The 23,688-nt window shown below is 46.3% G+C and overlaps 1 protein-coding gene across 2 annotated transcripts in view; it reads right to left on the reverse strand.

Moving 5' to 3' along the window:
• Positions 1-23,688, reverse strand: part of HAUS8 (HAUS augmin like complex subunit 8) — a 236,543-nt gene that overhangs the window by 37,616 nt on the left and 175,239 nt on the right. For both annotated transcript variants that reach the window (XM_040321242.1, XM_040321235.1), the window contains exon 7: positions 21,206-21,280. In XM_040321242.1, coding sequence (XP_040177176.1) covers positions 21,206-21,280 — 75 coding nt within the window. The remainder of the gene's footprint in view (positions 1-21,205; positions 21,281-23,688) is intronic.

The raw sequence follows: 23,688 nt of genomic DNA on the forward strand, positions 1-23,688 counted from the left end.
TTCGCATGTATATTACATTCTATTGAATACATTTGATTATTTACAGATTTAGTACTTTATTATAGCCTCCAATTCCCCTTTCCCTCCCCACCACTTTAAAAAAAAAAAAAAAAACATCCTCTACATTGCCTTGTTCCCCCCGCCGTCGATTGCCGCATTTCCTATTTAACGGCCCTTATGTCTTCCCTATATGCCGTATATGGGGCCCATGTCTTTCTGTACCTCCCATCTTGATCTTTCATTGTCAAGGTGAGATTCTCCATTTGTTGGATTAACGCAATTCTCGCAAACCATTGTGCTTTCCATAGGACAGGGATACACACCCTCGCTGCTACCAGCGGATGTCGCAATAAAGAATTTTTATATTTCTCAACTGAGATAGGGATATCAAACAATAAATATGTAGCCGGATTCTCTCCTAACATTATTCCTGTTATTATTTCAATAGTTTCAGCTACCATTCTCCAGAATTCTTGAATTTTTGCGCATTCCCAGAAAATATGTAATATGGTGCCTTCTGCTTCCTTACATCAACACATTTCTGATATTTGGGGGGTATATCTGGTGTAAGACCATAGGTGTTCTGTACCATCTGGTAAGGATTTTATATCCCCCTTCTTGGTATCTACTCGCCACTGATGCTTTTTGATTATACCCCAGGATCCTATTTCTCTGTTCTTGAGAAAATATTACACCCAGGTCTCTCTCCCATTCCTGTGGGGCTTCCAGTTCAGTTGACATAGCATAGAAATGTGACAGAGTGTTTTATTGATTCCCCTTTCAAACATATCTCCTCGAATCTCGACGGTAATCTCACTTCAGCATACGTGTTTAGGTGAGTTCTAATAAAAGGCATCTAGTTGCATCTTTCTTAAAAAAGTCCAGTTCCGGTGCTATCTCTCGTTCTATCTAATTTTTTTACATTAGCTGATTATTTATAGAGAAATGAACAATCATGCTAATACCTCTCTGGTGTATTGCTCTAAATCTGGGATCTTTGAGGCCTGTCCGAAAAGCCGGTGTACCCAAAATTGGGGCCATCGGACTGGGATACATTGCAATGTTTGTCTTCTTAAATATCTTTTTAGTTGCTATTGAAGTAGCACCTATTGTCGGATGTTTTTTCACTTCCCTTAAGATCTCTCTTTCTGGTATCCATACTAGCCCCTCTAAGGATATAGCTATTGTTGCCTGCTCCATTTGTATCCGCGGTTTCTCCTTATCTCTCCCACACCACTCCACTACTCTGCCTAAGTGAGAAGCTTCTTGATATCGTACCGGATCTGGAACCCCAATCCCACCTTTTTCTTTTGGAAGTGTTAAAATAGTCCTACGTATTCTTGCAGGTTTCCCCGCCCATATAAATCTCATGAATCTCGATCACAAATCTTTAAAAGAAAAAACTTAGGGGGATCTTAATTGCCAACGTTTGTAATAGGTATAGGAATCTCGGCATCACATTCATCTTTATAATGTTTGTCCTTCCAAACCAAGTAAAGATTTCCTTGTCCCATCTCTAAAAATCTATTTTAATCTGTCTCACCTTTGATATATAATTAAGCTCAAATAGTTTATTCAAATTCTTGGATACTTTTATCCCTAGGTAATTTATATGAGACTTGGTCCATCTGAAATCAAATTGTGTGGTAATCTGTAATAAACGCGCATTTGTTTTGATCCCCATTGCCTCGGATTTCCCATAATTTACTTAAAATTGAAATCCCTCCATATTCGCGCAGCTCTGCCAACAGTGACGGTAAGGATATAATTGGGGAGGTTATGAAGAAAATTAAATCGTTTGCGTAAGCAGCGAGTTTCTGTTCTTTCTCTTTGGTGGGTAACCCCTTAATACTTTGATTCGCCTGTATTTTCCTCAGAAAAGGCTCTATTGTCACAATAAAAATAATGGGCGAAAGTGGGCATCCTTGGCGTGTGCCATTATAAATGGAGAATGGTTCAGAGATTCTCTCCCCTACCTTTACTCTTGCCTTAGGATTCAAGTATAATTCTGTAAACCAACTCATCATCCCCTCCCCCAGGCCTATATGTTGCTGAGTTGCTTTCAAAACATCCAATCTACTCTGTCGAATGCTTTTTCCACATCCGCGGAAACTAGTACCATTGGTCTATGACGTTTTGAGCCAAATAAATTACATTTACTACCCGTTATGTGTTCTCTCTTCCCTCTCTCCCAGGCATAAATCCCACTTGGTCTGGATGTACCAGTCCCAGGATATGATCTATTAATCTCATAGCAAGGATCTTTGTGAATATTTTAAGATATACATTGAGCAGGGAGATCGGGTGGTAGCTAGAGCACTGGGAGGGTTCTTTCCCTTCTTTTGGGATCACCGTTATATGTGCTAGAAGAGTTTCGGTCTGCATATTTTTTCCTTCGCGTAATGAATTGTAAGCCGCTATGAATCTCGGAGCCAGTCTCTCAGCAAACAATCTATAATATGACAGGGTATACTCATCGGGGCCTGGTGCCTTCCCCAGTGTCAAGATTTTTAATGCCTTCCTAAACTCATCTATACTGATTGGGGTATCTATATTTCTCTTCCCATTTCTTCTGACATCCTAGGCATTTCTGTTTCTCCAATATAACCCAATCGACTTCTCCCATTTCTTTTGAGCTTTTTCTGGGGTAGGTTTCCCTTCAAGTTGGTAAAAGTTCTCATAGTATTTCTTGAAGGCCTGTGCTATTTTCTGAGGGGTTTTAACTAGGGTTGTCCCGATACCGATACTAGTATCGGTATCGGGACCGATTCTGAGTTTTTTCGGCCCCGATACACAAATAGAATACTTGCCGTCCCCCCCCGCCGACCGCCGCAACTGAAGCCGCAATCCGCCGCCGCTACGCCGCTACCGCCGACTGTGTAATACGGGCGGGAACATTACAGCTTTGAATCGCTGTAATGATTTGCGCATAGACACTCCCCCTTGCTCGGGTGAACTGTCCAATCCCGAGCAAGGGGGAGTGTCTATACGCAGCGCGGGGCCAATCATTACAGCGATTCAAAGCTGTAACGTTCCCGGCGTATTACACAGTCGGCGGCAGCGGGGATGCAGGTAAGTGGAACATGGCTGGATGGGGGGAGACGCTGGATGGGGGGAGACGATGGCTGCATTGGGGGCAGACGATGGCTGCATGGGGGCAGACGATGGCTGCATGGGGGGATACATGGCTGGATGGGGGGAGACATGGCTGGATGGGGGGAGACATGGCTGGATGGGGGAGACATGGCTGGATGGGGGGAGACATGGCTGGATGGGGGGAGACATGGCTGGATGGGGGGAGACATGGCTGGATGGGGGGAGACATGGCTGGATGGGGGGGAGACATGGCTGGATGGGGGGGAGACATGGCTGGATGGGGGGGGAGACATGACTGCATGGGGGGGGAGACATGACTGCATGGGGGATACATGACTGCATGGGGGGAGACATGGCTGCATGGGGGGGATACATGACTGCATGGGGGGAGACATGGCTGGATGGGGGGGAGACATGGCTGCATGGGGGCAGACGATGGCTGCATGGGGGGAGACGATGGCTGCATGGGGGGAGACGATGGCTGGATGGGGGGATACATGGCTGCATGGGGGGAGACGATGGCTGCATGGGGGGATACATGACTGCATGGGGGGATACATGGCTGCATGGGGGGATACATGGCTGGATGGGGGGAGACATGGCTGGATGGGGGGAGACATGGCTGGATGGGGGGAGACATGGCTGGATGGGGGGAGACATGGCTGGATGGGGGGGATACATGGCTGCATGGGGGGAGACATGGCTGCATGGGGGGAGACATGGCTGCATGGGGGCAGACGATGGCTGCATGGGGGGAGACGATGGCTGCATGGGGGGAGACGATGGCTGCATGGGGGGAGACGATGGCTGGATGGGGGGATACATGGCTGCATGGGGGGAGACGATGGCTGGATGGGGGGATACATGACTGCATGGGGGGATACATGGCTGCATGGGGGGATACATGGCTGGATGGGGGGAGACATGGCTGGATGGGGGGAGACATGGCTGGATGGGGGGGAGACATGGCTGCATGGGGGGGATACATGGCTGCATGGGGGGGATACATGGCTGCATGGGGGGGATACATGGCTGCATGGGGGGGATACATGGCTGCATGGGGGGGATACATGACTGCATGGGGGGAGACATGACTGCATGGGGGGAGACATGGCTGGATGGGGGGGATACATGGCTGCATGGGGGGGGGAGACATGGCTGCATGGGGGGGGGGGAGACATGGCTGCATGGGGGGGAGACATGGCTGCATGGGGGGGAGACATGGCTGCATGGGGGGGAGACATGGCTGCATGGGGGGGAGACATGGCTGCATGGGGGGGAGACATGGCTGCATGGGGGGGAGACATGGCTGCATGGGGGGGAGACATGGCTGCATGGGGGGGGGAGACATGGCTGCATGGGGGGGAGACATGGCTGCATGGGGGGGGAAACATGACTGCATGGGGGGGATACATGACTGCATGGGGGGATACATGACTGCATGGGGGGATACATGACTGCATGGGGGATACATGGCTGGATGGGGGGGATACATGACTGCATGGGGGGATACATGACTGCATGGGGGATACATGACTGCATGGGGGATACATGGCTGGATGGGGGGGATACATGGCTGGATGGGGGGGATACATGACTGCATGGGGGGGATACATGACTGCATGGGGGGATACATGACTGCATGGGGGGATACATGACTGCATGGGGGGATACATGACTGGATGGGGGGAGACATGGCTGGATGGGGGGAGACATGGCTGGATGGGGGGAGACATGGCTGGATGGGGGGAGACGATGGCTGGATGGGGGGGAGACGATGGCTGGATGGGGGGGAGACGATGGCTGCATGGGGGGGGAGACGATGGCTGCATGGGGGGAGACATGGCTGGATGGGGGGATACATGGCTGGATGGGGGGGAGACATGGCTGGATGGGGGGGAGACATGGCTGGATGGGGGGAGACATGGCTGGATGGGGGGAGACATGGCTGGATGGGGGGAGACATGGCTGGATGGGGGGGAGACATGGCTGCATGGGGGGAGACATGACTGCATGGGGGGGATACATGACTGCATGGGGGGATACATGGCTGCATGGGGGGATACATGGCTGCATGGGGGGATACATGGCTGCATGGGGGGATACATGGCTGCATGGGGGGATACATGGCTGCATGGGGGGATACATGGCTGCATGGGGGGAGACATGAATGGATGGGGGGGGGATACATGGCTGGATGGGGGGGATACATGGCTGGATGGGGGGAGACATGGCTGGATGGGGGGAGACATGGCTGGATGGGGGGGAGACATGGCTGGATGGGGGGGAGACATGGCTGGATGGGGGGGAGACATGGCTGGATGGGGGGGAGACATGGCTGGATGGGGGGGAGACATGGCTGGATGGGGGGAGACGATGGCTGGATGGGGGGAGACGATGGCTGGAGGGGGGGAGACGATGGCTGGATGGGGGGAGACGATGGCTGGATGGGGGGAGACGATGGCTGGATGGGGGGAGACGATGGCTGGATGGGGGGAGACGATGGCTGGATGGGGGGAGACATGAATGGATGGGGGGAGACATGAATGGATGGGGGGAGACATGAATGGATGGGGGGAGACATGAATGGATGGGGGGGAGACATGAATGGATGGGGGGATACATGGCTGGATGGGGGGGAGACATGGCTGGATGGGGGGGATACATGGCTGCATCTGTGGGGGGACATGGCTGCAATATGTGGGGGGACATGGCTGCATTTGGGGACACATTTAAAAAAAGTATCGGTATTCGGTATCGGCGACTACTTGAAAAAAAGTATCGGTACTTGTACTCAGTCCTAAAAAAGTGGTATCGGGACAACCCTAGTTTTAACTAGGGTTGTCCCGATACCACTTTTTTGAGACCGAGTACAAGTACCGATACTTTTTTTCAAGTACTTGACGATACTGAATACCGATACTTTTTTTAATGTCATGTGACAGTGGTGGTATTTTTTTTTTACACTGTTTTTACTATTTTTTAGGGGGGTAGTGGATTGTTTTTTTTATTATTATTATTATCATTTAATTTTTTAAATTATTTATTGCAATTTTTTTGTAATCAGCCCTGTTGGTAAGGCCCCATACACACGGGAGGATTTATCCGCGGATACGGTCCAGCGGACCGTTTCCGCGGATAAATCCTCTCGAGGATTTCAGCAGATTTTAATGCGATGGAGTGTACTCATCATCGCATTGAAATCCGCGCCGAAATCCTCTGGCGATGACGTGTCGCGCCGTCGCCGCGATTATGACGCGGCGACGTGCGCGACGCTGTCATATAAGGAATTCCACGCATGCGTCGAATCATTACGACGCATGCGGGGGATCCCTTCGGACGGATGGATCCGGTGAGTCTATACAGACCAGCGGATCCATCCGTTGGGATGGATTCCAGCAGATGGATTTGTTTGGCATGTCAGCAAATATTCGATCTGCTGGAATCCATCGCAGGGGAGAAATATACGCGGAAACAGATCCGCTGGAGTGTACACACCATAGGATCTATCCGCTGAAACCCATTTGCTGGGATTTTTCAGCGGATGGATTCTATCGTGTGTACGGGGCCTTAGATCAAAAGACCTCTGACATCTCCCCTTTAAGACAGAGGAAGGGACCAAGGACACAGATTCCCCAGTCCCTTTCTCTGCAGCCTCAGCTGAAACGAATGGAGAGTAGCTCCTCTCCATTCATAAACTGAAGCATCGTAAACACAGGTTACGATGCTCAGTTATGTGAATGGACAGAGTCAGTGATCACTGACTCTGTCCATTCTGAAAAGGTAGGAGCCGGGCTATCCATCCTGACAAATTGAGGGGGGAGAGCGGCACAGAGGTAAAAGAAGACAGCACGGGGAGAGCGGCACGGAGGGGGACACAAGACAGCACGGAGGGGGACACAAGACAGCACGGGGGGGGGGGGGGGACGGACAAGACAGCACGGGGGGAGGGACAAGACAGCACGGGGGGAGGGACAAGACAGCACGGGGGGGGGGGGACAAGACAGCACGGGGGGGGGGGGGACAAGACAGCACGGGGGGGGGGGGACAAGACAGCATGGGGGGGGGGGGACAAGACAGCATGGGGGGGGGGACAAGACAGCACGGGGGGGGGGGGACAAGACAGCACGGGGGGGACAAGACAGCACGGGGGGGGGGACAAGACAGCACGGGGGGGACAAGACAGCACGGGGGGGGCAAGACAGCACGGGGGAGGGCAAGACAGCACGGGGGGGGGCAAGACAGCACGGGGGGGGACAAGACAGCACGGGGGGGGGACAAGACAGCACGGGGGGGGGACAAGACAGCTTTTGCTTTGTCGATGAGCAGGAGATTACGTTTTTCCCGAAGTCCCTCTAGTTCTCTGTCCCCTGCGTGAACCGTTCTCCAGCTATCTATCACTTGCAAATCTTGAAGGAGTTTTTTTTGCTTTTCTCAGTCTGACATACAATAGATGGGAGGTACCTTTCGATGAATCTCTCAATGGGTCTAAAGCCATATTAAGGTCACCCCCAATCACCAATGCTCCCTCCTTATGTAGTTGCACCTTCAGAAAATATCCTTCCAGTGAGTTTACTTGGTCTATATTTGGTAAGTACATATTCACCAATGTCACCCTCTGATGGCCTAGGGTTCCTTTTACTATCAAGAGACGCCCTTCATCATTCGTGATCACCCCAGACTCTGTCCAGGGTATAGGTTTGGAAATTATAATAGAAAACCCACAACTTTTTGATGTTTGTGATGTGCTGTGATACACTATCGGTAATCTATGGTCTGTAACTCTTGGTATTTTGTCCCTTCTGAAGTGCGTCTCTTGTAGAAAAATTATCTGGGACTTAGATCTCCCTAGTTCAGTCATAAATCTTACACGTTTTTCTGGGATATACAGTCCTGTAATATTATACGACATAAATGTTATCTCCTTCATCTCTATAATCAACCGTAATGGCAGCGAAGTAAGGAGGAAACTAGACTAAAACCGAGGAAATAGCGGAAAAAAGAAGACCCCCCCCAAAAAAAACAATCGCCTTCAGGGTGGAAAGATGTCTAAATGCGATTCCGGATATATATTAGTGGGACAAGATCATAAACCCCCCCCCCCCCCCTTGCAACCCAATCAAGAACTCCTACTCCAGTGTAGCATCCTATGCCCTCATACAACCTATTTTCCCTTCTCCTGCTTCCCCTCTCTCCCTTCCTTCCCTTCTTCCTTCAACTATTATAGGGCTTTTTTTCTCTTTTCTTTCAAATCTCATCCTTTCTATGCTTATATACTTCTATAATTCCTATGCTTCTGCCGTTCTCCCCCCCTCGGGCTATAAAAATTATACTAATCTAGGGATCGACCCCACTCAATTTTATATATAAATAAAATATTCAGTTTTAACCTTCTCCTCGTGTGCGTATGTACTATTCCTTCCATATCTTCAACTTGTCACTTCCATGTGTCTGTGTGTGTTAAATTATATTTTGTGTTATTATTTAAATTAAATTATTTACTACTTGCCCCTGTGAAAACGTGTGCATTTTATGTGATCCCTATTACCCTTCAGTCTTGACCCCATCTCCTTTTCCTTATGACCACCCTCCCCCTTTTGTGTATAATTATATATATTATATATATACACACACACACACACACACACACACATACTGTGACAGGAAGTCAGGTAAATCTGTGGGTGTTGTCACTGCTGGGACATACGTTTCTGCCTTGTTAGACAATACACCAATCATTATTAGGCGTCCGCTGCCAGAAATAGCCAGGAAGGCTAAGGGCCGTTGGAAGACTCCAGCTGTTCAGAGTGAGGCAAATAAGGACCTCTATAAAGTAGCCCAGAAGATAACCACTAATTGGCTGCATCACTCCTAAGGCTGTGTGAACAGGAGAAGCAGTGCCTGACAGTCTCCTGATGAGGTGAGGAGACCATTGACTTTTCTGTGTGATAAAAAGTCCAAAGACTATTGTTTGTGCTGTATGAGCAGCACTGTCTATCCAGCGGTAGGTTGTGTTAGACTTCATAGATAGGTTCCTGTGTGGAAGGTAGACGCCCAGAGTGGCTAGAGTTTATTTTTTGTTTTGATTTTGTTCATGCTGTTTGGATACTTGCAATTGTTTTCCAGCAAGAAGGAAAATAAACCAGAAACTTTGTTTTCAACCGTTTTTGATTGCCAGTCTGTATAAGTTCAGTGTGTGGTGAACCCATCCAAGGGGTCACACACCCCGCTACCGAGCTAACCCCTCACAATACATACATATATATTTTATTCCCCACTACATAACCCTAATTCTTCTACCCTTACTACCTGTGATTGATTGGACCCAAAAAAATAAAATATGACCCACTCTCACATTTCCCTCCCACCCTTACATCCCCTTGGGACGTAACCTCCCACCACCCAAAATTAGTGCATTGGTACCATCTCATTGTCTAATACCTCTGAAAAAACAAAACAAACACAAAGCACACGCCATCTTTATGATCTTGGCGTACCAGGGCCTTCTGTGCCAAATTGGGGCCACTAGGATTACTGGAATTCCCTCCTTCTTGATCCTGCAAAGTAGCCTTTGTAAGAGAGTGATCGGAGGAAATGCATAGATCAGCGAGAACTGATTCCAGGGAATTATTAGAGCATCCGATCCGTATGCCAGAGGTTCTTGGGGTGGAGAGACCACTCTCCTGGTGACTCAGATAATCTGCTTGCCAGTTTTCTACCCCTGGAATGAAGATTGCAGAGACAAGGAACATGATCTTCTGCCCATGCCAAAATCCGATTCACCTGCTTCGGTGCCTCCTTGGTGATTGATGTAAACTACTGCAGTAGCTTTGTCGGAATGAATCCGAACAGGGTGGCCCTGTAACCTGTGTGTGTCCAGGTTCTGAGGGCTAGGTATACTGCCTGAATCTCTAGTATGTTGATGGGCAGGTTCTCTTCGGTCTTGGCCAAGGTTCCCTGGGCTGAAGCTTCTTTCTAACACTGCTCCCCAGCCCATTAGGCTAGCATCTGTAGACACCACCTTCCAGGTGACTGCAAGAAAGGATCTTCCTTTCCGCAAGTTCTTGGTTTTTAACCACCAACTGAAGCTTTGGTGCACTTGTGGAGAAAGGCGCATGGGTAAATCCAGAGCTTGGATCTTCCTGTTCCAGGCAGCTAAGATACTGCCTTGAAGTAGTCTCGAATGAAATTGGGCGTAAGGGACAGCCTGGAAAGAGGCCACCATCTTCCCCAATAGCCTCATGCAAAGGCAAATAGACGGCCCCTTCTTTGCCTTGACCTTGTAGATCAGGTCCTTTAGAGACTTGATCTTTGGCTCTGGCAGGAATACCCCGCTTTGGGCTGTGTCTATGATCATGCCCAAATACTCTACCCTTCTTTGGGCTTGTAGAGAGGACTTTTGTAGGTTCACAATCCATTCTAAATGCTCCAGGTACTTTACGGTAGTGAGCACAGCGTGATCTAATCCTGCAACTGACTGATCTATCACAAGTAGATAGTCTAGATATGCTGTTACCGCTATGCCCTTTGTCTTCAGATTTGCCAACATAGGGGCTTGCACTTTTGTAAATACCCGGGGCATGGTAGCCACACCAAAGGGCAGAGCCACAAACTGGAAGTGGCGATGTTCTACCGCAAACCATAGGAATTTTTGGTGAGCGGGGTGGATAGGCACGTGTAAATATGCGTCCTTGATGTCTATAGATGCCATAAATTCTCTGCCTCGTTAAGGTGGCGACCACGGATTGAATAGTTTCCATTCGGAAATGGCGAATGTTCAGAAACTGATTTAGAGATCTTATATCCAGGATGGGTCTGACATCTCCATTTGGTTTTGGAATCACAAAGAGGTTTGAATAAAAACCTGAATCTTGCTCTTTTAGGGGTACTTCTGTGATCACCCCTTGAGACAGCAAGTGATCCAATCCTTTGAAGAAGGATCCTTTTTTTAGTGGATCTTTGGAGATCCTTGAACTTCGGAACTGAGAAGATGGGATCTATCGAAATTCCAGTTTGTACACTAGGGATACTGTGGATACTACCCACTTGTCCTGATTTTCTGTCTGCCGTCCCCCCACTCGGCCAAGCTGGGGCACCTCTTCATAAAGAGGCTTTGGGGTCGTGCTCGTTAGCTTTTGAACCCCACGGCTTCTTATTCTTCTGGGCCTGGTTTTCTTTAGCCTTTGTGGCTGGCTGAAAATGCTGTCACCACTGGCTGGAGGCAGATCTTTCCGGAGCCAAGGCAGGAGAACGTTTAAAACAAGGATGCTTGTTTTTCTTCTTCTCTGGCAATAGAGTGGTCTTACTGCTCGATATCTTTTGGATATATTTTTCCAAACCATCCCCAAAGAGGCGTTCGCCACGGAAGGGAAAACTGGCCAAAAGCCTTTTGCATGGGGCTTCTGCTGACCAATGCTTTAGCCAAAGAATCCTGTGTATATGCACCAGCTGGAGCATAAGGCGTCCACTTTGAAACATAAGGCCCTAGGCATATTCTCCCAAAATATGATCTGCTCCAAAGGCAGATCTTTCATCCCCTCTTTCACCTGGTCCTTTAAGGCCTGACACATACCAACTGCCGCCACAGCAGGTTGGATTACTGCACCCGCCAGGAGAAAGGAAGACCTTAATAAAGATTCCAACTTCTTCTCAGACGGATCTTTAAATACCTGGTCATTGTCCACCGGACAAGTTAGGCTTTTATTTACACAAGAAATAGCTGCATTCACAGCAGGCAGACTTCACTTCTTGGTACAATTTTACTTCATAGGATAAAGAACGTCAAAATTCCTAGGGGAAAAACACGTATCTGGGTTTCCAGTGTGCGTAAATCAGATTCTCCAATAAAGGATGAATCGGAAAGGCACAAGCAGCCTGTGGGGATTTTAATGAACCCAGAGGGGAGACAGGTGATTCAATTAATTCAGAAGAGGGTAGTCTGAATGTAGAGCGTACCGCTTCAGCATAACATTGCACCTGTAACTTCAGAACCTGGGAAGCAGAAAAAGGTTCTTCTGATATTACTGATCCCTCAGAGTCCTCGTCCCCTGATGGGGCCTCATCCTCCTCAGATTTCTCTGAAAGGAGATCCAAAACAACAGAATGAGATCTGCTTCGCTTTTTGTCCTTTGAGGATTTTGCGATTAGCGCAGTGATTCTCCCTTCTAAGTTGTCCAGGGCTGTCACCAGAGAGTCCTCAGTGACATATGCAGGCACCGGCATCACAGGAGAGGCTGCTACTCCAGATAGAGGTAATGGCTCATCCTGTACAGGTGCATCAGATATTACAGGAGAGGAAGGTACCGAGCAGGCACGACTAGAGCCCCCTGTCTTAGGCGGCAATGCTTTTTTGATTTTAGTCCCAGAATTTCTTCTTTGGGAAGACATATTACCAAGCAAAGCCAAGGTACCAACAAATGCATATACTACTGTGCTAGTTTGGCAATCTTCATATAAGTAGGCAATTAATAACGCACAGTTTAATGCTAGAGTAGGTGTCTATTTTGGGAGTGCTCAGCCAAGCACATAGAGATCTTACGTGCCCTTATGCTGCCGTGTCCCTTCAAGGAAAGCTCCAGGCATGTGAGGCTCTTCTTATCACATCCTGCCTGTGTTTGCCATCTGAACCTCGTGCCCGCGCCCCCCCCCCCCCCTGCTCGCATTGCTAATAGCATAAAGCATGCCCCTGTGCACGCGCGACCTAGGGGTAATGGCGGTACTCAAAATGTGAGGAAGATCCCTCCGATACCTGCCTGAGAGGAGGAGGAAAACAGCCGTTCATGGCAGAACTTCTGCAGCGAAAGAAGTGTGCTATCTGAAGGAACCGACACTGCTCTGGAGCATGAGTGAAACTCAGCTCTTTACTCCCCCCAGTGGCAGCCAGAAAAAAGACACCTACTCTAAATAGGAAAGGTCCGTAATTTTAAAACTTAGGACTCTTTCCTGGCGTACCTTCTCCCCGCCGCAGGTTTTCTGCCAAGCAGAACAAATCTTCCCCCATCACGGCGGGGTTTGCGTGCCAACCTTCAGGGATATGGGTTCCTACTTAAAGGAGGTCTCTTCCCTGGGCCTTGTAAAAGACTCTGCCAGGACTTTTAGCGTAATAGCGAAAGTGCTGAACCCTAGAGCCCAGTCCTCCGAAGAGAGACATTACAGGCGACACCTCGTCCATGAGGCCCGAATACCATACAGTTTTGGCGTAACATTTTAGGCGTCTTGGATGGACCCGAAAGTGTAGCTCTTTTACCCCCTAAGGGTTTCTTTGGCAGAGCTTCCTTTAGCACATCGTAATCACGTCCAACACCTTAGACACTGATGGGAGGGGTTATACGGAGGGGGAACCGTCTTCGATTGGTTGTGCCAGTGTCCAATCACCGCTGGTGACCCTTAACCCATTATATAATGACTGGCTCTGTGTCCCGTGGTGTACGATAGGGATGAGCTTCGAGTCAAACCCAATTTCGCAGTAAATACAACGGTATATCGGCACTCAAAATCGTGCCGCTATACCGCCACTGCACCTCTCGTGCCCAGTGTGAAAGTGGCCTTAGATTGGTCTAATGTAAGTGTGTAATGTTCCTCACCTTGCCAATTCATGGTGAAGCTGGAAATGACTATAGTAGACATTGCTACTACCGTGATCGCCGCTAGCTTTTGGGTCTAGTGCCCAGCTACTGTTTAGTGAACATGCGAGGTTGTTTACTTGGCACGGGCGCCTTTCAGTGGACACTGCATTTTCTCAGTGAATGCAAAGTGTTCTCTGATTGGACATGGTGGAGATTGTGACGTCACTGCTCCATCTCAGCAATAGCTACCTCCTATTTTCTCCAATAGGTCCCAAGCTAATTGTTAACTTCAAATATTTCTTGCTTTGGTTGGCTATCTACATGACATCATACCATTCAGCGCTCTGCGCAAAGTGTGAAAACTGCGACCTGCTCCATGTGTATTTGTGCCCAGCTCGAGCCCGCTCTCTGCTTAGAAGTTGTGACTGATGGCAGCAAGAGATAATGGCTCCCGCTGCTCTTAGCCAAGCCTCAGAGTCGGGATAGGAACTGCTGCAGACAGGTGCCACAGCACTGGATCAAGACCTGGCTTAGGTGAGAAGCCGCCATTTTACAGTATATATGGACGGTTTTGATTTGAACACCTGACTGGCAGAGGCACTGGGAATGGGATCAGTGAATAAGAATTAAAAATGGTTTCAGTTCACTTTGAATAGTTTGTTTTTTGTCCAGCATTAAGCACTGCTTTGTTCCAGCATGCAGCATCAATACAAGCGAATTCTCCTCTGTTGCTGCCTATAAAGATTATTATTCTTGGCATCTCCGCCATTCAGAAGCCTTTTAATGTGATCCGTGAAGATATTGTTAATCCACTTGCCTCTCAACCCTGGCCTGGTTAATCAGGGGACGCCTTGAATTCATTGGTAAAAACACAAGGCTTCCCTGGGCCCTGAATGGTGGACTTCATTTCTTCTTGCCCTGTCCGGCCTATTTACCAGGTGCTATTCACTATTGCACACTGATATCTGGTACATTGAATGCCACTCAGTGTATAGACATCCGTGTTTTTTTTTTAATTGTCGCTCTATTTTTGTTTGTAGCGCAAAAAATAAAAACCGCAGAGGTGATGAAATATCACCAAAAGAAAGCTCTATTTGTGGGGACAAAAAGGACGTCAATTTCGTTTGGGAGCCGCGTCGCACGACCGCGCAATTGTCAGTTAACCACTTGCTTACTGGGCACATATACTCCCTTCCTGCCCAGGCTAAATTTCAGCTTCCGGCACTGCGTCGCTTTAACGGACAATTGCGCGGTCATGCAACGTGGCTCCCAAACAAAATTGATGTCCTTTTTTCACCACAAATAGAGCTTTTTTTTGGTGGCAATTGATCACCTCTGCGGTTTTTATTTTTTGCGCTATAAACCAAAAAAGAGACAATTAAAAAAAAATAATAAATAAATAAAAAAAAAATATTTTTTTACTTTTTGCTATAATAAATATCCCATTTAAAAAAAAAAAAAAAAAAAAAATATTTTTTTTCTCAGTTTAGGCCGATATGTATTCTACATATTTTTGGTAAAAAAAAAAAACGCAATAAGAGTATAGTGACTGGTTTGCGCAAAAGTTATAGCGCCTACAAAATAGGGGACAATTATGATTTTTTTTTATATATTTTTTTTTTTTACTAGTATGGGCGGCCGATCTGCGATTTTTTTATTGGGACTGCGACATTATGACGGACACATTTTTGAGACCATTCACATTTATACAGCGATCAGTGCTATAAATATGCACCGATTACTGTATAAATGTGACTGGCAGGGAAGGGGTTAACACTAGGGGGTGAGGAAGGGGTTAAATGTGTACCCTGCATAGTGTTTCTAACTGTGGGGGGAGGGCACTGACTGAGGGAGGTGATCGATCTGTGTCCCTATGTACAAGGGACACAGCATCGGTCTCCTCTCCCTGAAAGGATGTGGATCTCTGTGTTTACACACAGAGATCCACGGTCCTGCTCAGTTACTGGGCAATCGCGGGCATGCGCATCGTGTACCCAGTAACGCGGCGGGTGCGCCCCCTAGTGGCTGTAAAAGACGAGGATGTCATATGACGTCCTGTCAGAACAATAGAGCTATCATGCCGCCATCAAATGACGGCGGCCGGTAGTATAGTGGTTAAAGAAACGCAGTGCCGAATCCCAAAAAGGGGCCAGGTCCTTTACCTGCATAATGGTCCGGGTCTTAAGTGTTTAAAGAAAAAATATATTAAAAATTTTAATTTTGGAGACTATGCCATTAAGTAATAACGTGTACTAAATCTTCTTTGTTTGGGAATTCAACAAAAACCTCTGTTTGAATTTAGAAAAAATTAAACGTGCCGCAAAAGCTGTGACACCAGAAGATGCCAAGCAACTGCGGATGACAAAATTTATTTGCGAAGACTTCTTGTTCAGAAAGTGCAGTGCAACATGTTACTGCATAATCAAACGGCACAAGAGAAGAACAACCAGAAGAGAAGTCCCCTTCAACAAGTCACCCTCAAAATGAAGGAAGAAGGAAGTTTAAACAAGATTGGTGCAAGGAACTCACATGGCTTAAATTTGACCATAATACAGGCATATGTTAGATTTGTGCCTCCTTCCCTGGCATTGCTGATCACACATCCAAGATTGTGAAAGGGTTTTCAGGACCATTTAACCACTTGACAATAGAAAATTAATCAGAACCCGCAAACATTATATATTTTTTTTTAGCAGACATCCTAGGGAATAAAATGGCAGTCATTGCAATACTTTTTGTCACACCGTATTTGCGCAGCGATACAAGCGCACTTTTTTTTGGAAAAAAATCATTTTTTTTAATTAAAAAAATAAGACAACAATAATTTTTGCCCAATTTTTTTATATATTGTGAAAGATAATGTTACGCCGAGTAAAATGATACCCAACATGACACGCTTAAAAATTGCGCCCGCTCGTGGCATGGCGTCAAACTTTTACCCTTAAAAATCTCGATAGGCGACGTTTAATAAATTCCACAGGTTGCATTTTTTGAGCTACAGAGTAGGTCTAGGGTTAGAATTATTGCTCTCGCTCCAACGATCGCGGCGATACCTCACTTGTGTGGTTTGAACACCGTTTTCATATGCGGGCGCTACTCGCGTATGCGTTCGCTTCTGTGCGAGAGCTCGTCGGGACGGGGCGTTTTTAAAAAAAAAATGTTTTGTTTTCTTATTTTTATAATTTTTTACACTGAAATAAAAAAAAATATATATATCACTTTTATTCCTATTACAAGGAATGTAAACATCCCTTGTAATAGAAAAAAAGCATGACAGGTCCTCTTAAATATGAGATCTGGGGTCAAAAAGACCTCAGATCTCATATTTAGGCTTAAATGCAAAAAAAGAAAAAGAAAAATTAAACTGTCATTTTTTCAAATGACAGAAAAAAAAAATGTTGCTTTAAGACGCTGGGCGGGACTGACGTTTTGACGTCACTTCCGCCCAGCAGAGATATGGGGACGGGTGGGGGCGATTTTTCTCTCAGTCGCATCCCCACACAGGTGCCGAACGGACCCAATCGCCTCCGCCGCTACCGACGGCTGCGGTAAGCGGCGGAGGGCGCGGGAGAGCGGCGGGAGGGGCCCTCTCCCGCCACCGATAACGGCGATCTCGCGGCGAATCCGCAGCGGAGACCGCCGTTATCGTTTACAGGACCGTTGGCACTAAAGATGGATACCTCGGTTGTGGCAGCAGCTGCTGCCGTTACCGAGATATCCATCTTTAACCACTTGGGATCCGCCTGCCGTCAATTGACGGCTACAGTGCGGATCCCAATTTCCAAACCGCCGTCAATTGACGGCCGCCCCTTAGGGCGGTCCCCGCGCGCGCTCCAGAGCGCGCTGCGGGGAAAATCTGTGTTGGCCGTGTCCCTCGGACACAGCCAATTACAGATCGCCGCGAACGGCCAATCAGAGTGGCCGTTCGCGAGGCGATCTGTGCGGCCAATGAGAGAGGATCTCATATGTAAACATATGAGATCATCTCTCATTGCCGTTTTACACAGAGACAGCGGTGCTGTCTCTGGAGAGGAGACGGATCTGTGTCTCTTGTACATAGAGACACAGATCGGTCACCCCCCCAGTCACCCCCCCCCTCCACCTACAGTTAGAACACTAAGCAGGGATACATTTAACCCCTTCCTCACCCCCTAGTGTTAACCCCTTCAATGCCAGTCACATTTATACTGTAATTAGTGCATATTTATAGCACTGATCGCAGTATAAATGTGAATGGCGCCAAAAATGTGTCCGATGTGTCCGCCATAACGTCGCAGTCCATTAAAAATCGCAGATCGCCGCCATTTCTAGTAAAAAAAATAATTAAAAAAAAATAATTCTGTCCCCTATTTTGTAAGCGCTATAACTTTTGCGCAAACCAGTCGCTTATTGCGATTTTTTTTTTTTTTTTTACCAAAAATATGTAGAAGAATACGTATCGGCCTAAACTGAGAAAAAAAAATGTTATTTTTTTTTTTAAATTGGGATATTTATTATAGCAAGAAGTAAAAAATATTGTATTTTTTTCAAAATTGTCTCACTTTTTTGTTTATAGCGCAAAAAATAAAAACCGCACAGGCGATCAAATACCACCAAAAGAAAGCTCTACTTGTGGGGAAAAAAGGACGTCAATTTTGTTTGGGAGCCACGTCGCACGACCGCGCAATTGTTAGTTAAAGCGATGCAGTGCCGAAAGCTGAAATTTCACCTGGGCAGGAGGGGGGTATATGTGCCCAGTAAGCAAGTGGTTAAAAACAGGACGTACTTTGGCAATGGGCCGATTGCCAAGTGGTTAAACTGGAGACCTTCAAAAAACATGGAAAGTCACACCAGCATGACAAATGTATAAAAGCCAAACACTCCAAAGCCTTGGCTCCAGAAGCTACACCATTGGCTGCATGCGTTAAGAAAATGGACCAAGGGATGTTCAACCACATGAAAGTTCTATTTAATGTGGCCTATTATATTGCAAAAAACAACAAGCCATATACAGACTTTAAAGGTTTGTTTGAGCCGACAGGGAAACTAGGGGGGTTGCTGTGAGAGAGGAGTATGCAAATGACAAGAGATGCAAGGAATTCATCTCACATATTGCAACTGTAATCCGGAAAGAACTCATCTGCGAGCTAAAGGAGGCCAAATATGTTAGTTTGATGCTAGATAGATCAACTGACAAAGGAGTAGTAGAAAAATTAATATTGTATGTCAGATACATCAAGAACAATAGGATCAAAGAAGTATTTCTATCAGTCCTACCTCTTGAAATGGCAACTGCAGACTGGTACTTAGAAACCAATCGCTGAAGACACGTGGGGCCAGATTCAGAAAGATCAGCGGATCTTTCTGCTGGCGTAACGCATCTCATTTACGTTACGCCGCCGCAAGTTTTTCAGGCAAGTGCTGTATTCACAAAGCACTTGCCTGTAAAGTTGAGCCGGCGTAGCGTAAATCACCCGGCAGAATTCAAATTCCGCGGGTAGGGGGCGTTTAACATTTAAATCAAGCGCGTCCCCGCGCCGAACTAACTGCGCATGCGCCGGCCGCGACTGGATCCCAGTGTGCATGCTCCAAATCACATCGCTATTTGTCAATGAAAGCGACGTGAGCGTAACATACGCCCAGCTCAATTGTAAATCGACTTACGCAAACGACGTAAAAATTCAAAACTCGGCCCGTGAACCGACGGCCATACTTAACATTAGCTACGCCTCATATAGCAGGGGTAACTATACGCCGAAAAAAGCCGAACGTAAACAACGTAAAAAAATTCGCCAGCGGAACGTACGTTTCTGAATCGCCGTATCTACCTAATTTGCATATTTCTCTTGGAAATATACGGAAGCGACACCTAGCGGCCAGCCTGAAATTGCAGTCTAAGATACGACGGTGTAAGACACTTACACCTGTCGTATCTTAGGCATATCTATGCGTAACTGATTCTCTGAATCAGGCGCATAGATACGACGGCCGGACTCAGAGATACGACGGCGTATCAGGAGATACGCCGTCGTATCTCATATCTGAATCCGGGCCACGGTCTTTTAGACTGACTTTTTTCAAACCAGCTGATTGGAATTGGTACAGATGGTGCTGCAAGCATGATTGGAGCTGAAAATGGACTGGTACAGAAAGTATGTCAAAATCTCAGCCATGTAATTGGCATTCACTGTGTTGCACACAGATTAAATTTAAGTGTGTTAAGTTCTGTGAAAGAGGGAAAATGCATTGATGACCTTGACTCTGTTTTAAAGAAGCTGTACCAATTTTACCAGCATTCACCCAAGAGAATGCAACAGCTGAAGCAGGTAGCTGAAAGTTTTCATGAAAAAATCCAGAAATGTCAGTACTTGTATAACATAAGATGGGTGTCAAGCAAATTCAGTGCTCTCTCTGCACTTGTCAAAGATTGGAAATGTGTGACAGTCCACCTTGAGTGTTTCTGCAGAAAAAGACAGTGCTTCTGCAGTTGCACATGGTTTGTTGAAAAAACTAACTAATTTAAAATTTGTTCACATGCTCCATTTTCTGCTTGACTATCTAGAAATTATTAAGAACCTCTCCCTTTTATTTCAAAGGGAAGAGCTTTTCTTATGCACAATTAAGTTGCATGTGAAAAACACAATTTCTTCTTTAAAATCAAAGATGTTCCAAAATAGTATGATGAGAGATTTCTAACTGGAATGTCACTCAAAGGACAGTATCACGATGTACAGTTGCATGGACTCAGCAATACTGAAACTTCCTTGATCCAAAATGAAAAGGACAAATTGATTCAGTATGGTGCAAAATATCTAGAAGAGCGATTACTCATTCAAAGGAATATTGAAGGTTCCACTGCAGTGTTTTTACAGCGCTTTCAATTCATTTCAATGGAGAGGGGCATTTTTGGAGCGTTTTTTTCAGCGCCCAAAAGCTGCTCCAAAGATGCTGCTTGCAGGACTCAGTGTGAAAGGGTCCATTGAGATGCATGGAGAGCGTTTTATGAGCGTTTTAATAGCGCTATTTTTAAAGCTAAAACGCTGTAAAAACACTTTAGTCTGAAAGGGGTCTTAATGCAGCAAGAAAGTTTAGGTGATTTGTTGATGACCAACATGAATGGACCATCAGTGAAGGATTATGATCCTGCAAAGTCTGTTGACCATTGGTACTTTAATTGCAAAAGTACAAGGCATATTAATGGCCACAAAAAAAAACAATTGTGTCACATCAGAATATATTCATTACCTACACAAGTTAAATGCCTATATATAAAGTTTGGTTCTAGTCGTCTTTCTGTGTAAATTTAAGATTGGTTAATTTTTATATTGAAAATAAAGCTTCGTCGGTCGTTAAAAAAAAAAAAATACTGGCTCCTAACTTTTTTAGCTGGCTCCTAGATTCCAAGCAAATTTGTGAAGCCCTGACTTATTAAACAAATATACGCAAAAATGCTTGTATCATGTTTTGTGCACTTTAAGTCCTTGAAAGAAAATCAGTACAAAATATTTGGTAAGTTACAGAAATATATGTCAATCTAAACAAATAGTCATTTCATATTTACTCACCTCCTGGGTTAAACATGTGAACAGCAATGTTTGTGATTCATAAATATCGATCATGTCTATTGGTACACCATTTACCTGTTAATAAAAAGAAGCATTATTTAGAAGTGGATTTTATCACCCAACAATAAAAAATAAAAACCTGAATGTCCATTGTAATCCCATAAACCTGGTAAGAGCATACAGCATATTTCAACGCAGCACTACAAAAATGAAACAGTAGTAAAAAGAAAAACAAATGTGCTTGACGCTAGGTTCACACTGTAGCGAGTCTGTAAATGCGTGTAAATGGCGTGCGCTGCCTGACCAGCAGGCAAAACGCGTTGCTCGTCAGCAAATGCAAGAGGTTGCAATAAATGGCACCCCACGCATCAGAAAATATAACATGTTTTCAGGTGTGGAAAACCGCATGGGGCATGCATGCACCCCCAAGTGGTTCAGTGTGGCTGCATCTTTGAAAAAGTGTTGAGATAATTTTCTGCAGGTACAGCATCCCGTTCAAATGAATGGGCTGCTGTGTCAGCGCAAATGCACCTTCACAAATGCTACAGAGTAAACCTAGCCTAAGTGATTATGCATCTCTAAATCACAACTTGTCATAGATTCCCCTATGGATACGACTAAAAATCTGAAATAATTTCCTGTGGTAACGGCATAATAAAGTATCACAAAGCATTCCTTGAGACTAGAGGACAACAAGAAACATTTACCATAGTTCTTTATTTTACATAATTGGCCTTACCTGCAGTTATCACTTTTTAACTGATGGCAGAGTTAAAGGCCAAGTCTACTTTTACCCAACTTTGTACAATTAGTGAACTCCAACAGTAAGAATAATTACAGTGATGCATAAACTGAACCCTTTGATATTTCCCAATTGCCTTTGTTGCTATTACTATGACAGATAAAAACCTGAGCTTCAGTATCAAAGACTGTGTACACTTTATTGTAGAATACGTTAATGGGGGGGCTTAACTCTCAGCATGCACCACACATTTCTATCTATATGGATGCCACTGGAAGTATTGCGGGCCTACATCGCTCTGATCCCCAAGGAGGGATCTTCTCCCTCCATCCTTACCCCTCTGCTATCAAGGTTAACGAGACGAGATCTGGCTTTTTCATAAATGGTACCTGCCAGGGTTGCCCCATGTCCCCCTTAAACTTCATTCTTTCCATGGAACCTTTTCTTTGCTCTGTAAGGGCAGACCCTGACATTGCAGGCTACAAGAAGGCATCCCGGTCTCCATAAGGTGGTCGCCTTTGCAGACGATTTGATAGATAGCGGACCCTTTATTGTCCCTGCCGCAATTGCTTCAATCGCTGTGTACATATGGTGCACCCTCTCTTACTTTCAAACTAACTTGTGCAAGTCCTCTGCTCTTAATATTTTAGTGGATCATTTACTCCATTGGCACTCGCTCACTTTAATCTGGTTTGGCAGTTGCAGTGCCCTTAAGATGACAATTTTGCATGGGGTTCTTTATCTTCTGCAGGCCCTTCCTATCCAGTTACCTTCTGTTTTCTTCAAATGTGTCAACCCCCTCTTTCAGGAGTTTGTACGGTCCCAACGGAAACCTCGCATTCAGCTCCAACTTCTTCACCTTCCCAAATGCCAGGGTGGAGTTGGCCTCCCAGATATAAAAAGGGCCTACTACAAGGCGGCACATCTCACCAGGCTCATCGACTGGCATTGTAATGCCGATGCAAAACACTGGGTGGCTAAGATGGAGGACTGCAAAGAGCTGCCAATGTATCACTCTTTCGCTGCCGAAGGATCACAGTCAAGGTCTCCAGAAAAACCTTTCTCAGCTCTTCGGGCTTGCCGTTACCTTCTCCCATAATGCCTATTCTGGGTAACTCAGAATTTGAGCCGGGCCTTTCGGAATCCCCAGTTTCAATGCTTGGCATCCAGTTGTCGCCTCCACCTCTGGGAGTTCCTGAGGCTTGATGGTAAGCTCCCTTCCTCTGCCCTGGCCACCGACTCACAACCCCCATTAGATTTCTGGAGTGGTTTGCAGCTCTGACATTTCCTTCGTAAATGCTCTTGCTCTCCTAGTATTTTCTGTCAACTCACGGAATTGGAGACCATACGTCACAGACGGGAACCAATTTGCCATAGTTTTTCTACCATATACGCAGCTCTGATTCAGCCAGCGGTGGACTTCACCCCAGGCTTTCTCTCTCAGGTGTCCGTTTATGAAGCAGTGAAATCTATTCACTGCTTCTTTCTCCGGCATTCACGGTGAAGATTTTTCTCCTCTGGTGCCTGTTTATGAAGCGGAGAAGATAGCTTCACCCTTGGAGGAGTGAAGTGATCTTCCAACGCTTCAAACACTGGAGAACGGACCAGAAATTCACAGAAATACGGAGATGTCAGTTTATTGAGCAGTGATAAATTATCACCGCTCAGTTCACTGAAAGACACGTGGTTAATGTAATTAAAATAACGAGTCCCCCTGCATAATATATATATGTATACACAC

Source organism: Rana temporaria, chromosome 1 (assembly GCF_905171775.1).
Source record: "Rana temporaria chromosome 1, aRanTem1.1, whole genome shotgun sequence".
Lineage (NCBI taxonomy): Eukaryota > Metazoa > Chordata > Amphibia > Anura > Ranidae > Rana > Rana temporaria.